The sequence below is a fragment of the Cottoperca gobio genome, chromosome 16 (genome assembly GCF_900634415.1).
Source record: "Cottoperca gobio chromosome 16, fCotGob3.1, whole genome shotgun sequence".
Taxonomy (NCBI): domain Eukaryota; kingdom Metazoa; phylum Chordata; class Actinopteri; order Perciformes; family Bovichtidae; genus Cottoperca; species Cottoperca gobio.
The window spans coordinates 3,444,177-3,463,834 of record NC_041370.1 but is presented as its reverse complement, the minus strand read 5'-3'; the positions used below and the strand labels follow the sequence as shown (position 1 = coordinate 3,463,834).

General features: G+C 43.1%; 1 protein-coding gene across 1 annotated transcript in view; it reads right to left on the bottom strand.

The window, feature by feature from the left end:
• erfl3 (Ets2 repressor factor like 3) overlaps window positions 1–19,658 on the bottom strand; it is a 44,981-nt gene that overhangs the window by 14,380 nt on the left and 10,943 nt on the right. Inside the window, 1 exon segment of the mRNA XM_029450985.1 lies at window positions 740–974. Coding sequence (XP_029306845.1) covers window positions 740–974 — 235 coding nt within the window.

Below are 19,658 nucleotides of genomic sequence, written 5' to 3'. Positions count from 1 at the left end.
CTCCCTTTAACAGCCAGAGTTGGACATTCTTTAAAGTATTCCTTCCACCACCCGACAATATCCTTACTTGAGGTCAGCAGTTCTCCTGCTGAGAGGAGCCTGGGAAAGGCACTGCCTGTCCTTCTCCAATTATCTGGAAAAGGAGCAATTTCATCCCCTGTCCATAAACCAGAGACAGTACTATCTCAGGCTGAGAACTAGTAGCTAGGCAGTCCACCAAGGCCCATACTTTCCCCCACTGTCCATGTAGAGACGTGCTACAACCCTACACTTCTACAGGTGGGCCATCCACCCACAAGATTATGGCTCCATGTTAACTGTGTTCGGAGACAGGGGCCGATTACCAATTACTGAGCTCTCTGAATCACTCTTACTCTGGCCCTCAACCAGTCGGGGATTATGTTTCTTCTTCTTTCTTCTCTAACTTAACTCCATTCCTCCATTCAAAGTGCATTTATATTATATTTGCTATACTAAATAGATAATGCTGGTTTTATGTCATTTGATTGCACAGCCTCAGTAAATAAGTCATTCAACTGGAGCATGTGGCCTCTTTAAATATTAGCATATGGTAAATGTTCAGTGAATATGCAAGGTCCACAGATCCTTATCATAAAACATGTGCTCGTCTGGTCCCCACAGAGAAGAAGTTAAAGTGCAGGAACAGGAGGAAAACGCTCTCTTACCTACAGATACCCAATCAATCAAACACATTCAGCGACTTTCTCCGTCATCATACCTCAGTGCCCTGCTCAGCTTATCGTAGTTCATTTGGGGTTTACACTTCCTGGCCCCCCACAGCCGGGCCACTTCATCCGGGTCCTTGATGACAAACTCGCCGTAGTCCCCCTGCCAGGCGATAACATCATGATACTCCTCCTTTCTGAGCAGCTCCAGGATGAAGTGCCACAGCTGGATCTGCCTGGACCCGGGGCTCGACTCGGGCTTGTAGGCCCATTCTGGGAAGGCGATCCCTGTAAAAGAGAGATAAAGAGAGCAGGATGGTTCATTACAACGAATAACAGTGAATGATGTTGTGGAAAGCACATTAGACATATTGTTTGCTGACAAGACTGCATCTAATACCGAAGTGACATAGAACTCAAATGAACCCTGAAGAATCTTGTTCGGTGCCGTCGAGAAATAGACTATTGGAAACTGCATTGAAGCCATGCAACAGAAAAGACTGAGATATTATTACAACAGCAGCAGTCGTAGCTGTACAGATCAACCAAGCAGCTGTGTGTTAACCAGGTTAACCTTCATTAACCTGGAATTATGTTTATTTTGACAGATGAAGTCTCAATTAAAGAAACATAGATATTGTGAGCCGACGATAGAAACAGAAAATGTGTAAATGAGAACAACTATACTCGAAGTATTGGTGACGGCAGAGAGCAGGAGGACACTGAACACAGGTGGAACGGGCTGTAGTTTAGTCACAGACGTGTTGCAGACAAGTTTCTGTTTAATGTGCATGTTAAATGTCAATATAGCCGATTATACAGCACAGCTGTTGTCACTAATATATGACGGGGATTTTGTCAGACGACGTTGCTAGCAAACAATGATGGTTTTGTGTCACTCCTTAACAGATGTTGGCGGTGATGCAGGTGGTGCAGACGGGGATTTGACCCTTTTTATGCGTCTCAGGTGTTTCACTATGGACACAAGTCTCTATTAAAACAACCAAGGAATCCTTGTGGAGATGCAAAACAAAATGTAGACGCTTAATGTGGATGTAGACTCGTGCTTTTCTATAAACCACACTCTTCTACTGTCGTTACCACATTAGCTCTTCACAGGAAACACACACTCGCACTGAAACTACAATACTGAAAGTTGTAGTGTTAGTGGGCTTCATGGAACGCTTTGGCACATGAAAAACCTTTCCACCTCTCCTCCACCTCTTTCCTCTCATGCAGTCACTCTTTCCTATGACTGGAGGAAAACAACATGGCCAGTCATCTCTCCTGTCTATCCCTCCATCTCTCTCCACCCGCTGCTCGAAGGAAACGCAGAGCAAGAGACTGTGGGTGTGGGTATATGACTGTTTGCATGAGCGTGTGTGTGTGTGTGTGTCCAAATGTACAAGTAAGAATAAGTTTTATGTGCCAGTGCTTGTTTGAAAATGTTTGTGCAAGTCTCCCACTAACATTCTGTCGCATGGGTGGTCAACAAAATTGGACACGACCGAGCAAAATAGACTAATGCAGTTTAATATTCAGCCAGATATAGCTCGCAACAATCATCCTCATAGCACTTAGAAATGCACAAGTGAGCGGGTGGAGTTACCAAAGAAATAGCATCCACCCGGATTAAGTGTTGTTGTGCAAGACATTTAATATGTTATTCTATAATGTTTGGTGCAAATAATGTTAAGCATCACATTACACTGAATAATCAGAAACATTGTGACCTCGTCGGATGCAATGCAATACGTCTTCTATTATTTTATCCATCAGTTACAGAAAGGAAGATTATATAATGCACTTTAAACTGACACAATTTAAAGTTGTACATTTTCCAAAAGTTGTATTTATTACAGGGTTTTTTTATTTTTCTATTTAAATGTTTTTTTTATTATTACTTCCTTCTTTGGGAGGACGTGGAAAGACATATAAGCCAGCATGAAAGCAGTGTTTGCGATGTGTTTAACGGCACCGCATGCAAATGACAACAGAGGAAATGAGACAGGCTGCGCTGGAGATTGGAAAACAAACATCCCAAATCAACAGATTATGGATGTGCAGCCTTGTCAATGGATTTGCTGGATGACAGCCTGAGGCAGAGATAGATAGCCCTGATAATCTCTGCTGCACTGGCCTGTTCTGACCATTTAGTCACCGTTGCATAACACTAAATAATGTCGATAGCACATCTGCCAGACATTTATGAAACTGAACATAATACTGAAGCCTTTCATCAACTACTTTACTATTTAATGCTATGTAAGCAACCCACCAGACGCAGGCACATTTCACTAATTCATCACCACTGTTCCTCCAAATCGCACGGTCAATAAGTGGCTCGGTTTGTCCCCGTCATTTTGAGCTTCAAAATAAAGATTCTTTTGAATGCCAGTCAAACACTGCGCCGACACATTTTCCATCTCCAAATTCCAGACCGAATATAACACAGATAGTAGGTGGCCAACGCAGCAGTCTGTGCTTATTGTGCTTTAGAACAAACATCACAATGTGTGAAGTGTGAAACGACCATGGGTGTAAAAACTGCAGCAACTGTGCCGTCTGTGTTTCTCAGACTTTCCAGACCTGCATAAGTAGGTAGCAGTTAGCATGAGACTGAAACAACCTCTCACTCGCTGTCATTTCAGTTCCCTTTTCCTCTTCCCACCCTCCTCCTCCTCCTCCTCCTCCTCCTCCTCCTCTTTCACTTTCAGACCAACTTGTTGGGCTATCAAACCCCCGAGTGAGCTACAATCACAGAGGAATACACCGGGGGCAATCTTAAACATACCGGCACGGCCGAGCCTCCAACGACAACACATAATCACACAATCACACAATCACACTGCAGAGGACAACACATTCTTTCCAGACATAGCAAACTGATGGCGACTGTGTCGAGACAAAGTCGAGATGCGACTGGTCAAATCACCAATCTGGCTGAGATAAATAAATGAGTAATGCTGCGGACCATATCTTAACCGCTGACTGGAGCTGGAAACCACTGAAGCTGCTCAGAGGTCAAAAGGTAGAATGTGTTTGTACTGGGAGTTCAGATCCAGAGAGAAATACTAGCCAGATTCATGTTCTGCTTTTCTCTGTTTGACATCATATTAAAGTGAACATCTTGGGGTTTTGGACGGACACAACTAGACATTTAAAGACATTACCTTGGACTTCGAGAAACTGGGATGAACATTAATCATTATTTTCTGAGATTTGATAGACAAAACAATTAAATAGAGAAAATAAATCGGCTGGATAATGAAAAGAATTGTTAGTTGCAGCCCTCGTGTGAAGAAAAGAGCAACACTCTTCAACAAGATAAAAAGAAAACTTCACAGCTTTTGTTTGTGTAAATGTGAGTTAGTGACTCTGAGCAAGCGTTTGTCCGTCAACATGCATCTGTAATGATCTCTGTGACCTTGGCGTGGACCAGAGGTCACACACATCATATTTCAGGTCCTTGAGTGAAATGGATCCCATATAAATAGGACTGGCAGCCAGGCTGTGTGTGAATAAAGACAAGAGGACATTCTCTACCTAAACAAGGCATTATTCACTGTCATCAGCAGCAGTGTATATAAAACCCACCATGTTGCATAGTGTGTGTGTGTGTGTGTGTGTGTGTGTGTGTGTGTGTGTGTGTGTGTGTGAGATGATAGGGATTAGGTTTATAGGAATGCTGAGAGCAAGAACAGGTGCCTTTGTCTTTCCATCAACCCGGAGTCCAACCCAGGCTGAGCCGTCCTGACTCTGGATCAGCTAACACACACACACACACACACACACACACACACACACCAAATAGGAGAATTTTAGGAATATGCGTGTATGCGCATGATCTGTGAGAAGTTAGGATGAAGACGAGAGAGAGTAGGAGCAGGGAAGAGCCTGCAGAGCACGACCTAACCCCCTCCACCACACTTAACCTCTCTGACCTCGACGCTCTCTCTTTGGATACTTTCCTCCCTCCCTCCCTCCCAGGGGAGACACCAGATAGCCATTACAGCATGCATGCACAAGCCTTACACTCTCACACACACACACACACACACACACACACACACACCATCAATAATGTAGAAACTGGTGTGGAGGGTTGACTATAGGGGTGCGCCTAATCTCTGGCCTGGGACACTAGAGAGTGCAAGTGCGTCAAGAGATGTGTGTGTGTGTTGTGTGTGTGTGTTGGGACAAGTGAGGGGCAGGTGGTAGAAAGTGATGCAAAGAGGACTAAGAGGAGGAGGATGACGGGGAGGGAGGGATGCAAGATGAGGGAGAGGGGGGGTCGGAGTGAAAGAGAAGAAGGCAAGACGAGATGGGGTGAGGACTAGGACAAGTGGAGAACAGAGAAAAGAAAGTAGGAGGAAAGAGAGACGGGGGAGGGAGATCGGGGAAACAAAAGTGGGAAGAGAGAGAAAGAGAGACAATGGCAAGAGTGGGAGAGGACAGAGGGGGTGGATGGAGGGAAGGAAGGAGGAGGAGGGGGGAGGTTAAGGGAGCGATGAGATCATAGCTCGTCTGGTAGTCTGTTGTCATCCAGATCAGATTGCTTATCCCCTCTCTCCCTCCTCATCCCCCCCCTCCCCCTCTCTACGAGTGCGGATGCCTCTTTTCCTCTGTGTGATCTTGGTGGCAGGCCCCTAGCAGACTTCTAACACTGCTGCTATTCCAGCTATGTGCGTCGCTCACCAGTCCAACAATGACCTCCACTCTCACAGGAGATGAAAGCAACAGAGTGAGAAAAGAGTGAAAGAGAAAGAAAGAGAAAATGACAAAAGACTAGAGAAGATGAGGAGAGCGGTGCTGCTCGTTAAAGGGCAACTTCTTGGTCAACTTCAATAGATGGCGTTGGAGATTGGTCTGTGCGTGCCCGCTGCATTTTGCTACAATTACACACGAGTTCATGTCCTTTTTCTTGAGTGCATCATTTATTTGATGCGCCGTTGCAGTTTCTATCAGTCTTAAGTTACGTCTCGTCTGTCTCGACAACACTACTTGGGAAAAGCACGCACACATTTGAAACCTTTTAGAGCTGAAACCACTCGATGAGATGACAGTTTAAGGTGTCCTGTAATAATCCTGTGGAGATTGTAACCACTAGAAGCGCTCTGTAGAAACACGATACAATTCCACACTACCATTTCCTGAGACCAAATCTTTTTTAGCAACATGCCAGAAGAGGCAAAAGGGAGAAGACGACTGCGAGCGTACAGAAATAGATGTAAACAATGCAAGCTTTGCAAATGTTTTATGAGGACGGAAATGTATAAACACAATGCACTTTGGTGAGAAACTGTTTGTTTAGCTTTAACTGAATTCCCTTTTGCGTTTCGGACTGTTGAGTGAATAAAACAAAGACATTTGAAGATCTTGGGCTCTGGTTAGTAGCATCTCAACATTTGACAACTACAGTGCTTCAGAAGGCCTGACTGACTGGGACTGAAGTGCCAAGGAGGGCGAGCACTGATGGGAAGGAGGCCGAGACACACGGGCGGTCACACAAAGTAGTCGAGTGAGAAAAGAGATGAGGAGGAGAAATTCCCAGAGCTGCGAAGTCCTACTCGGCAGCAAATCAACTGACAGGCTTGTGCCAAACTAACAGTGGAGTTGCAGACTCAGGATCTTTATACGGGGCCTCTGAACAGCCATTAGCGGGCGGCAGTTGGCTAGTATCGTACTACTTTAACCAACTCAGCTTTAGCGTGGACGTGGGAAACGACCAGTTCAAGTGTGTGTGGGTGAGGGGGGGGTGAGGTCACTGTCGGATCTGAGAGTCTGTAAAAGCACTAAAAATTGAGAGACAGACAGTATTTGCCTATAGCACATTCATACACAAGTATACACAGCTTTGTCTTTGTCACAGCTGCTTGGATAAGTGAAACTGCCTGAAGCGCCGAGCTTGGGGAACAGAGAAGACAGAAACACAAGACCAGGAGGTGGAGGGGAGGGATAATAAAAGACTTGGGAGGGTGAGGCAGAGAAAGTAAGAGTGAAAGGAGGGAGAGAAGGAGGAGAGAAGGAGAGGAGGGTGGGCTCTGCAGGAGAAGGAGGAGGGTAATCAGAGCCCGTACTGCCTGAATCCCAAAGTGTCTGGACTCTTCCCACCAAGTCCATTAAAAATTCATTAGGCCAATACTTGAGGAAGAGGAGAGAGTGAGACGCAGACAGAGAAAGACGGGGACACAGGAGAGTGACAGAGAAAGCAGAAAGTTGGAAAACAGGATGGAAAAAGTGAATCATTTGGAAGGGAACCTTTAAAGTATTTAATACAAATGCAGCTTTAATTTTGTCAAATTAACTCCATGAACTCTACTTTTTGAGATTAATAAGTAAGTAAGTAAGGCAGCAACTAACATTTCATTAGAGGATCTTTGAAATTGCTTATTTTGTCTGATCAACCCCAAAATATTAAACATAGCAAACAAAGAAAACAGCAAATTTGGACATATGACAAACTGGAAGCAGGACATTTGTCATTTTAGGTTGTTTTTTTTACATATTTGATTAAAAATCGACAAAAAGGTTGCTGTTGAATCTACTTTTTGCTTTAACTCCAACTACCAGAACCAATCTTTGGTTTCACAATTTGTGAAGTGAACTTACTGACTAAAAACTGGATTTCTAACCAAAATGTTATAAATGAGGAAGATTTATTTTGTGGCTGCATGTTTCTTTACAACTCACGATATTTAAAGCTGCCACCAGTGGAACTGTCTAGTGGAGATGCAGATTAGAAGAAGAACTGTTGACTTAGTTTCCATATGGATTTCACACTGGTCTACTATAAATGTTCTGCAGAACTCCAGCTGGAGTGATGACAAATAAGTAGGCACGTTGTTTGATTCATTACACAAGCCTGTAATCGTGCTTTTATTGTCACAAGCAGATTTCACTAGTTTGGAAACGATCTCAGAAATAACTGTGGGTTGTAAATAATCCAGGTGGAGACTAATTTCCCCTGGAGGCATTGCTCTTTTTGGAGCCAAGAGCATTCATGCCCCCTGCCTAACCTGAGTGCTGGGGGTGGGGTGGTTGGGGCTAAACACACATCACATAGAAAACATGTAAGCCTAGCAGGCTGCTCAACTATTCTTGGAGGTCACCTACAGTCTACATTTTCTATAGCCTCTTACTCACTGTCATATAGCTGCAGAAAGAGGAGCAGAGAAAGAGCAAGAGAGTGCTTTTGTGGCCTTGGAGGGGCCAAAAATAGCACCACAGACACACTTACACACACTGGGGGTTATTGTTCAACAGTGAGAGAACACACAACATGGATGGGGAGAAGAGGGGAAGTACAGAAGTGCTGAAGGAACAAGTGGGACAGAGAATGAGCAGGACATGACGTAAGAGTCCGGCCTCTATATAGCTCGTCTTCCAGTGAACGGACAAGGCGTCTTTTCCAGGAAATTGTAGGGGAGGAGCAATAAAAGAAGAAGAAGAAAAGCACACAGATCCACATTTAGTTCTCATGCTTGACTGTAAACCTTTTGAGTCACAACATGGTTCAAATGTCCAATAGTTGACATGAAAGCAGTGAGGTGTGTGAAAGAGCATTTGTAGGGTTGAAAAGCAGAACCTGTAAACCCACATGTGCTTTATCCACTGACTTGGTGAATGTTATCCTTTTAGGGTTGTAACAATGATTTTTTGAATATTTTAGTCAATAAACTACAAATGAAAGTTACATTTGTGCTAACGCAGTTAGACGTAGAGAGAAAATGACGGAGAAAACACAACTTTGACGAGACAAGAAGGACGTTTTCTGTGAATGTTCAGCAGTATCAAAAGAAACATAAGCCTCTGCCTGCCTGAAGCTATTGCAGGCTCAAAGATAATGCCAAATGTAAAATACACTGACATATTAAGATTGAGAAAAAAAAGAAAACTTGTTTAACTGATTAACCGAGAGGTAAAACTAACTAAGTGAATATTTGATCACCTAAGGAGGGGTCGCTGGTGAGAGCTTCACTTTAGGCTGTGAGGACCCCAGTGGTGTAGCATCCAACCACAAGGGACAACTAAACACACTGTACAGCCTGTGTAACTAGCAACATGTACACACAACAGGCGGCTCTTCACCTGGGAGCTCTAAGAAAAGACACACACACCTATGCAGCTTTTTCACACGGGAACTGGAGGACTAAAAGAGCAAAAGTCACAAACGCATGTAGGACGAGCACCATGTGAACAAAAACACCGAGCACTGTCCACGCACAAACGCACGTAAAGCTCCGAGGCTCTGCACCTGATGCGCCCTCAGGTGGGACGGACAACTGGACTCTTCGCTGTGTAATTACACTCATAAACAAGCCTGGTGGGAGAGTGAGTGTTTGTGTGTTCCCCAGAGTGTGTGGAGAACAGCAGAATAATATTGTGTCAGTGAGAGGAGAGTACTGTTGCTCTCAGGGCGCTGTGAGGTACATTTACTCACACCAAAGTGACGCACTGCTCCCAGGACATTAACCTTTCTCCTTACACACACGAGCTGCAGAACCATGTGGCCAATGTGCACAGGACAGAATTTACGTTTAAAAGGTGTAATTAGTAGACTAAAAACTACAATTCCATATCCAGATTTAACAGTGGCATTGCCCAATGACAGCCTTATACGTAGGGTGCTCTCTTTTGCACAGATTGAAAACGTTGGTCATGTGTCGATAACCGTTGTACAACTTTCTTGTGTCACTTTATTTTTGCAGAAAATGTCTACAGTGCACATTATTAAGTCATCCTCTTCATTTTCACCTCTACATTAAAAAAACCCATAAAAACTTAATTGGCAAACCATTATATTAAAATATGGCTTACAGAAGTAGTTTCTGCATCTATGCTCAAATACATGGTCATTTTCCCAGGATGGGCTAATCATTTTCTTCAAAGTTACTTTTAGGGAAAAACTGTAAAGACCTAACACAACCATGTCACAGGCCAGAGGCGCCTCTCTTCTCTTTCACTCTGCCGCCCCAGCTCACACACTGGTGTTAATGTACTTCTCCGGCCAACAGCTTGGCAGAGAGCTGCCAGCTGACGCTCCACCTCTGCTTCAACTACACACTGCTTACACTCACTACTGCCTGTAAGAGTGTGTGTGCACGCACCTCTGTGTGTAGGGACGCGGATATAACTCATCTCAATATCTCTATGATGTGTATCGTTTACATTTTATTAAAACTTATCTTGTAGAGCTCAAATGATTACTCCATCGAGCAAGTGACTGAAAACATGTGATCCAAATGTTTCCTGATATTAGCGTAATCTGTTGGACTAATACAGGTTACAAGACGAGGGAGTTTATAAATGGGCATATTTCACCATTTCCTGACATATAGACAAACATGTAATTCATAAATTCAAAAAGTATCCGTGTGTAACCATGGGAGTGTGTATGTTGTTGGGATGCCACACAATATGCAGTGTGTGCTTGTCAGTGGGTCAAAGGGTGAATTTGCCACACAGGAGTAAATTAGATGTGGCATGATCAGACCATATATCTGACAGGCATGTGTGTATGTGAGTAACAGAGAGGTGGCACTTTTGGGAGGTGGTTTCCTGGAATGTGGTACTAGAACGGGACAGGATGTCAGCAACTGTTATGCACCACAACAACATATCTGTTTCCTGTGTGTGTGTGTGTGTGTGTGTGTGTGTGTGTGTGTGTGTGTGTGTGTGTGTGTGTGTGTGTGTGTGTGTGTGTGTGTGTGTGTGTGTGTGTGTGCATGCATGCATGTCTTTTCTGGTACACGCTAAAATCTGGAAAGAATCAAAAACCAACTCGGGCAATAACCGAGGCAAGTACTGCGAGGATATGATAATAGCTTGCTCAGTCTACTATATATTATAATATATTAAGTTAATATAATATTAATAAGTTCAGAGCTGATTGCTTTCATTGAAAAGAAAAGGAAGGAAGTACAAACATATTGGAGAGAAAACAGATGGAAGATATTATAATAATGTAACTGTGCTTGGTTATGTTTAGGAAAGCATGGTTTGGCTTTAAATAAGTATGTTTGTTATGTTATTTAACTTAAATGAAATTTAACTGAGGGTTAAATTTTGTTTTCACATGAGACACGGACAGCGGTCTCCTGGCTGAAGGTCCTGTGACTACCTGACAAACGTAATCCAGGAAAAAAAGCACTTTTGTTTTATAGAAACATAATTTTGAGGAGACCAGACTGAACGCTGGGAGTGCCTCGGCAGCCGAGTGGTTACAGTGCAGGCATATAACCGCAACATCACAGCTTCGAGTCCGGTCTTGGGACTTTTGTTGCAAGTCAAACTCCTCCCTCTCCCCCCCCCCATTTCTAGTGTCCTATAAAAATGCCACACAAAAATAAACTATGAAAAAAAGAAAGATAATGTAAAACTTGTTGCACTAGACAATCTTCCAAACAAATGAGCATGCACTCAGATTATGGGTAACTACACGCTGAAGTGTGCACGTGACAGCAGGTACTGAAGATGAGACACACACACACACACAAAAACAACCTAAGTGTGTGTGTGTCAGTGCTGACTCAGTGCGTGAATGATTTTGTAATTCAGCCTTCACAACGCAAACTCTCCTCCATTCTCTCTCTCTCACACTGTCTCCTAGCAACCAGACACTTAAGGCCTAAAAATAACCCCCCACAAAAGAACAGAACAAAAAAATAAAGCATAAACGGCAATTAATCCTTTCACGCCTGGAACACAGACTCAAATAGACCAGGTATTAGAAAGTGAAGAGCAGGGCCGGAGCAAGAGAGCGGGAGATGGAGAGACACAGAGAGAAAGGAGTGGGAGGCTGAATCTGCCAGCAACAGGTAGTCGTCAGGAGACAGAGGTCTGCGCTACATGACAGTGTGTGTGTGTGTGTGTGTGTGTGTGTGTGTGTGTGTGTGTGTGTGTGTGTGTGTGTGTGTGCCCACTAGCCTTGGCTAGGAACAAGACAGAACTTTTCCACCCTTTTCCGAAAGCAAGGGCAGCTCAAGGCAAACAAGGCTCCAGTGTAAACCGACCCAGTGGTCCTGCAACAAGCTGGCAACAAGGCCCGAGTTTGAAGAGAATTACATGCTGCACGTCAAAAAACATTCAGCGAGGCTTCTCTCTCTTTGACGGCGAGCACTTTTACTGTGACCCGCCCCCCCCCCCCCCCCCACACTTCTCTTCCTACAACATTATGAAATAAACAATGTTATGAAACGTAAAAGATAACCGAGTCGTGAGCACACACAGAGGCCTGCTGTCCGGCGTCTGAAGCAGACACATTCCACAGTGGATTAACTTTTTCGAGATGCGTGATGGCATGTGAGAGACAAAGCAGCGAGACACCTGATCTTTATTCCAGACGTCTAACCGTTTAGGAGGAGTTGTTCTTGTTTTTCTAAAGTCAGATTAGGGCGGTGCTAAGTATCTTTATCTGCTATTGTATCTGGTGGTTTATGGCTTTTTCACTTGAAAAGACACAAGTGTATTTAAGTCTCTCTTTGAAGTAAAACTGTTGTCAGGGCTCTGATTTCCAAACCAGATGGCAGAAAAAACTAAAAGTAGGCGAGAGATAAACCTCAGTCTTTAGACTACGCATCCAATGTTGACTTGCGGGTTTGTGTCAACACTAGGGATGCAACTAACGACTGTTTAAATTTATTATATTTCATCAGTTGTTTAAGCTGTGAAATGTAGGGGAGAGGTTCATAGTCCAAAACCCAAAAGATATTCACTTTGATATAGAAAAACAACCAAATTCCACATTTAAGAGACCGTAACTAGAAAATGTTTCATATTATTTGCTTGATAAATCACTTTAACATTTAATTGATTATCAAAATTGTTGCACATGAATCGACTAATGTTTCAGCTGTAGTTAAAACCCTGTGCGGTCCTCTGTGGAAGCAGATTTGATTGTGCCTACTGGACAAAAAAAATAATTGCTAAGGATAAATGTCGAGCTGGTTCTCTGGCAAATCAGTTCTTAAGTCTCAGTATTGAATATTTTGGACAAAAAGCTCCAGCTTTGATTAAATTGCAAACACCAACACAATTGTGTCTACAGTGCATCAGTTTCCACACATGTTCAGATGACAGCTGGTGTAAACTAGGTGGTAAAACGTCAAGACATTCAGTATTCAGTGAGTTTGGCATGCACATGTTTTCTCATTTCCCAAAATAGTCTCACTATAATGAAGGACCTTGCAAACGGCTTGAGCATTTATCCTCTTGATAGCGACAGGACGTTGCCATACAACAGCAACTCGGATTCACCCCAGTTCATGCTGAGGTAATTGGGCATCACTATGCTGCTTTCTAGGCCTAACCCAATTCTTTGAGCGGTATTGGTTGGTTACATAAATCTGTGTCGTGCTAGGAAAATTGCTAATCATGAAAAGTGGTGACCACTTGCCCAATGCATGCTGGGTTAGTGTTGTGTTTATAAGATGAAAACAGTCATTGATTTGTATTTATAGAAACAATCTTGATCACACTGTACCTGATGGAAATGCTTATTTATATGCTGATGATGCAAACATTTTCTGCTCTGTCCATTGTACCCAAAATGCTCTGGTTGGCTGGTCCCGAGGCAATGGCGTACTTTTATTTATTAATACACTCTTGGGTTGCTACTTCAATATCTTAACACAAATGTTTATGCCCTTTAATAAGGACTTTTTCCAACAGTTTCCAATGTCCACACTGAATCGAGTGAAAGAACTTTAATGTGTGCACCAACACACGATAACTTAGATGAGAGAGTTTGTGTTCAAGAAAGTAGAATCTATGCATAAATGCATTTATAATTGTTGTAGGAGGTTAAATAGTCTGTTAGGGACACTAAGCAAGCAACCTATGACAGTCTGTAAATATTGTTGCCTTTACATACAAACTGCAGAGCAAAAGAAGGCGTCATTTTCTTTATTTATTTTATCCGACTGAACAAAGCAATACATTAATTGCAATGACACATAATGTGGCCTTGACTTCTGAACGAATGCAAACCGATGTATTTCTTTTTTTCTGAAATAGCAGTACTCATCTGCTTTCTTGCTTTTGTTCTCAAGTCCGTTAACACCTAACAAAGTAACAAACTGAAACGTAGTTCCCGATGCTGAAGCTGTACAAATGGACTTTATACACAGGAAGCCCAGTTTTGTACACTATTAAATCTTCCAGACACATTCGGCACACGTGTCATGATACAATATACTGAGATACTAGGCAAGGCATATTAATAAAAGTTAGCTTTTTTATGCAAGCAGAACAGTGGGATCTGGATTTATCACAGTCCATGTAACATCCAACACCATAGCACTACATAGTCAACTATTAATTGAAAATCAATAGTGTTTTCTCTAAAAGCGATACATTATCACAATACATAACATTGTGATAGGATACTGTATCAATGTTTTCTTACACCACTATCTAAAGCTATGCTACTTTAGCCCAAATCATACCTTGTTACTCCTCTTGACTGGAGCTACCTTTTACATTTACAACAGCCACAGAAAACAACATCTCCACACTTAACTAAAATAACTCAAAAGCTCCAATGGGAAGCCTGTAGATGTACTATATGCATGTGTGTTTGTGTGCCTCTTGTTATGAGCTGCGTGCTGTTGTTCAGACTACAGGTGAGAGTGGAATAGGTGACTGGCCCTGGGGAATCATGTTTTTCTCTGGTGCTGCTCTGATGCTGCCAACTGTGCTGATGATGGCTTGCATTCACACGGTATTCGCAGTGAGTAGCACGGTACAAACTTAGACACACCGTGTGTTTTCTGAAAAGTCAAGGCAACTATCGTAAAAGCTGCACAAATTTCTGCGTAACAAAAATGCACACCGATAGTGCTTGGATGCGGAAAACAAAATCAAAGTATCACTTGTCGACCAAGTGAACATGCACCCATCCAACTCATACACATACACTCCCTTGTAGATAGTGGCACCATCAGGGGACACATAAAGCTAACTTAAGGGTGAAGCTAAGGGCTGCTGGCCTGGTATTCTGAACGGGCCCTTGGGTGATGAGTGAACAGGGGACATCGGCCGCTTGCCAACCAGCACTGTTGTCCTAAACACCTTCCTGCTGCTTGGGGAGAGCAGCCTTGGAGCTTTCTAGCTTCCAAAGTGCTAAATGATGGGTAATTACAAAAATTAGGCTGGGAAGTTTCACAGCTGCATTGTATCATGGTGAGGGTGAGAGAAACAGACTGGAGCCAATAGATCCACTTTGCCGTTTACGACAGAATTAATCTAAGTTCGGGCTAATTCATGACCCAGTTACTCAAGATATGAGGACAAGTACGTACGTGCTCTTGATTCTGGGGTGAATGTCCTTATTTCAAATCTCATTTTGGATAAAAGACGACTGCTGGGGCTGCAACAGTTTACTGACATACTTTAACGTCACAAAACTGTACAGAATGTAATGAATGACAATAGTAAAAAATAATGCATTACATTTATTTCACACTGGTCCAGACACCTGCAACAATACAAAACAGTGTATTACACAGCAATACAAGCACATTTAAAGTAAGCGGAGGTACACTTTGCTCCCTAAGTGGTTCCTGTGCGTCAGCAATGTATGACCAGAACCAAAAATACACACGACTTCACTAAGACCCATCAACCTATTCCTTCCTCCACTTTCAGTCTATTTCTCCACCAATCCCCCCCCCTCCCAACCTCCCACACCCCTCCTGTTTGTGCGTCCAACCCTGTGCGCTTTCCTGCCATTCTTCTATCTCAGCTAATTTTAGATGAAGGAAAAAGCTCTGTCCACATCTGCTAGTCATTCGTTAAGAGGTTTGTGTGTGTGTGTGCGTGTGTGTGTGTGTGTGTGTGGGATTGAGAGGAGGGAAGAAACTGGGAAAAGGTCAAAGGGAGAGAGAAGAAAGGAGAAGCAGTGGAATGAGTGTTGAAGGAGAAATAAAAGGAAAGGTATAAAACAACCAGGATAAAGACAGAGTCAGCGTCACAACCAGAACAAACGTTTATCATGACTGAAATACAATCATTTAGATTTCCAGTGTTTTCTCTACATTTACTCGACAGTGGTGAACCACAAGAGCAACAAACTGCCATCGCAAGTAAAGAGAATGTGAAATGAACTAAACATCATAATTTAGCTCAATTTGCCTCAAAAAGCAAAAGACAAATGTGAAGGCAGAGTGCTTGGAAACAGCGCTCTCTTTAATGAGCATGAATCATCCAAATTGGAATAAGTTGTAGTCCGAAACAAAAGAAAGACGGAGAACGCACAACCTTTAGTGGACAGGAGGCCAAAACTCAAAAAGGAATGTCTTTTTGTGCAGCAGGATTATACTATCTAACACATTACTCTTAATGCTCCTTTATTAAAGATCTACGTCAGAAGAAATGAAACCAAAACTTACCTTTACGTGATAAGAGTTACAAAAGTAAGGTGTTCAGTGTTTCCCCTAGGTTGATCGCTTTGGGGGTGGATGGGCCGCGGTTGAATTTCAGCCTGCATGTACGCTGCGCGGTAACTCACCGCGTCAATGAGGGTAAAGGGAACCGGTTTCAAGCGCGGCAGTAGCGGTATGAAGCAGACGGCGCCTACGTGAACGCGAAAAGATTTTGCTCTGGAGGAAATCTTGCGCAGACCTTACCATGTTGAACTTCTGGCAGTAACTGTTTGCCGATGGCCCAGCCACTTTAAAAAAAACAAACAGTAAGTGACAGCGTACGCAGTAAAGACCTATGAAACTAGTGCACATGAGTTAGGTAAATAAAATGTTTAGTTTTGTTCTTGGGGGCGGCAGGGGGAATGGTAGAAACACTGGTGTTTATTCAATTAAGAATGTCTTTTTGACCAGCACTGACTCCTTGCTTGCCGGTAAAGCTCGTCTCTTAGCCTCGGTAACTGGCTCATGTTCCCGGCACATTTAAAACCTGCAAGAGTGGCGTTCACAGTGCTGAGTCGTTGAAATGACAACAGCACATGCTGGCTGATTCAGTGAATTCAACATTCATCATGTTGAACACAGATTGTAAAAATATCATGTTTCTACAGAAGGCTACATGCGTCGGCCCAAACAAAGACTCCCATTATCTGGACTGTGGGGGGGAACATGGTCGTCTTTCACCTCGCGTGGACAGAGCGACTCAAGAAAAACATACTCGCCCACAGATCATAGACAAACATGCACACACACGGTGCACGGCTGTGGGCTGTGAGGGGGACACAGAGGGCAGAGCACAGCGTGTTTGTGTTGATCCTGTCGTAAACAGGGACAAGAGACACATGCAGTGTCACCGCCTGTCACCACTTTCTCTTCTTCCCCTACTGTTCTCACCCGTAACTCAGTTTCTCCTGTTCTTCCATCAAGCTCTGTTCCTGTGCCCTTGCCTTGCGCCCCCTTCACCTCCTACCCTCACGCCACTTGGTCAGTTTGTAAAGCATGTCTCCTAAAGCTGATTAAGTAGTGTTGATCAGCCTTACGTAACATTCACCTCGCACAGACACTGCTGCCAGCCAGCCAGCCAGCCTCTATGCATGTGTATGAGAGAAATCAGAGACGGAAGAATTTGCTTCAATGAACATTGCTCTGCGTGGAGTATTTGAAGTTGCAAGACACGCACACACGCAAGACACGCACACACGCCTGTGTGCATGCATTACAGTAACACTGTCTTCTTGGATTGGAGCCAAGTCAGCGCATGGTCACACCGACGTGAGCACATTTGGCCACAATGGTGGAATGTGCATATCATCATGGTCTCCCAAGGTGTGTGTGAATATGTGCGTGTGTGCTCGTACTGCAGGCTGTGCAGATAATCACTGCTTATCCCCCCAGTTAGCATGGGGCTGCCAAGAGAGACCACGCACCTACAATACGGTGTGCTGCACAGCACACACACACACACACTTGACATGACAAACTGAAGGCATGAATGATCAAAAAGCATTTATTCTACAAGCACACACGCACATAAGACCGTGTTGGTGGTGCTTGTAAACAAAGCCTTGCTCCAGATCTCATTAATTGGTGGAGTGATTGAGTTAACGAGGCAGCGCACACAGGCAGATTAGAAGGGCCGCCCGGATCCTCTTCTATCCTCTCCTGGTTTGCTCTTGTGCTCTGCCTCGTGGGAAAGATTAGAATCCTCAGCTGGAGCAAATAAAGCTGGACGTTATGCAAGAGCCCGGGAGAGGGAGAGAAAGGCTGATGATGATGTAACTTGAGAGAAGAGCAAAATACTGAAATGAAGAACAGGGGAGAACAAGAAGAAGCACTACTGAGGTGACGGGAGGCCTTAAAGCAGCTCACCTAACCTAAACTATGTGCCTTACTGGACTATATGGTGCCAGTCATCCGTCTGAACAATGGTAGCTGATCCGCGATACTATGTAAAGAGCTCAGCAGTAAACATACACAGCTGCACTCTCTCACATCCTTTGCCCCCCGATGTAAGGTCAATCTCAGCGTTACAGAAGGTTGGTTTCATTATGACTTCGCTCAGTGACATATGGCACAATTATATTCCTATTTTCAACATGTGAGTGACAGGGGTAGTAAATGTAATACAAGTAGCTCTGAACAGAGTGCAATCTCAATGCTTTAACTGTACAATGGACTGTATGTGCTGAACGTTCACTGAAGTGATTCATACAAACATGGCAAGAGACATTGTGACCTTTAAGGGTCGTCACTTTTCACTGGGAAACCGCTCAAACATAGCAACAAATGTAATATTCGATCAGTAATGATCTGACCAAGTACAATGTTCACAGTATGCAAGTGCAACAGTCCATGCCGAGTGGGGGTGTTTGTGAAACGCACTGCCCTATTCAGTAAACTAAACAATTGTTGTCCACTTTGTTAACACAACGGAATAAACTAGCGAGCCTGAACAGATAATGATGACACCAAACCATCTGACTTTAAGAATAGTGTGGGAGAAATTTGGATTCAACACCACAGATGGAGAAATCCTGGATAAAAAGGTTAGGGCGGTTGGAAATTAACATTAACTCAACAATGTATCATTTTAGGGCTCAAGTATTTCAGATATTCTTCCAGAACACATTGTGAAAAAAAGGCTAAACCAACGGTTCTTTGTTTTTATATCATTTTAAAATAAATATTGGACATCACAATGGACTCTGGTCACTGAAGGGGATTTTGTTGCTATTGCTTTTATATATATATATATATATATATATATATATATATATATATATATATATATATATATATATATATATATATATATATATATATATATATATATATATATATATATATATATATATATATATATATATATATATATATATATATATTTCATACTGTTACTTGTGACTTCTTTCTTCAATAAGAAGCTGGCTTTAGATGTTGGCAAAGTGTGCGCATATCAAGTACAAAACAAAAATAACAGGTGTCAGGGCATCGAAAGAGACAAGGAGGAAGGAAGTGAAAAAAGAGAAATGAATGAGCGATGTGGAAGGAAGTCAGATAAAACACAGAGAGAGACAGAGAGAGCAATGAACGGCTCGGATGCTGTTGTGTAAGAGCTGAGTGTACGCACACCGATTACCGCCGCTCAGTGGAACTCATAACATGAGGCGTGCGTGCGCGTGCGTGCGTGTGTGTGTGTGTGAACATACAGTGGTGATAGCTCTCAGTTACATTTCCCGCACAAAGACAAGGACACACATATTATATAGACAGCTTACATACAAACTATTGTCCCGATTCAAAAGGGCTCAGATCATCCGTCCAAGGTGTAAGGTAGCGCGGTGGTTCCCCATGAAGTGACAGCTGCACTGGCTTACAGTTACACCTCCACAATACAAGTTTGATGATACACACACACATACAATAGATCAGGCTCGGTGCATTCATATACACTCTTGATTATAGTGTAATCCGATTTAGGAAGTACCCTCCATAAAAATCTAAATTGTGTTATATTAGTTCAATTATGGCAGACGCAGCCTCTGGTGTG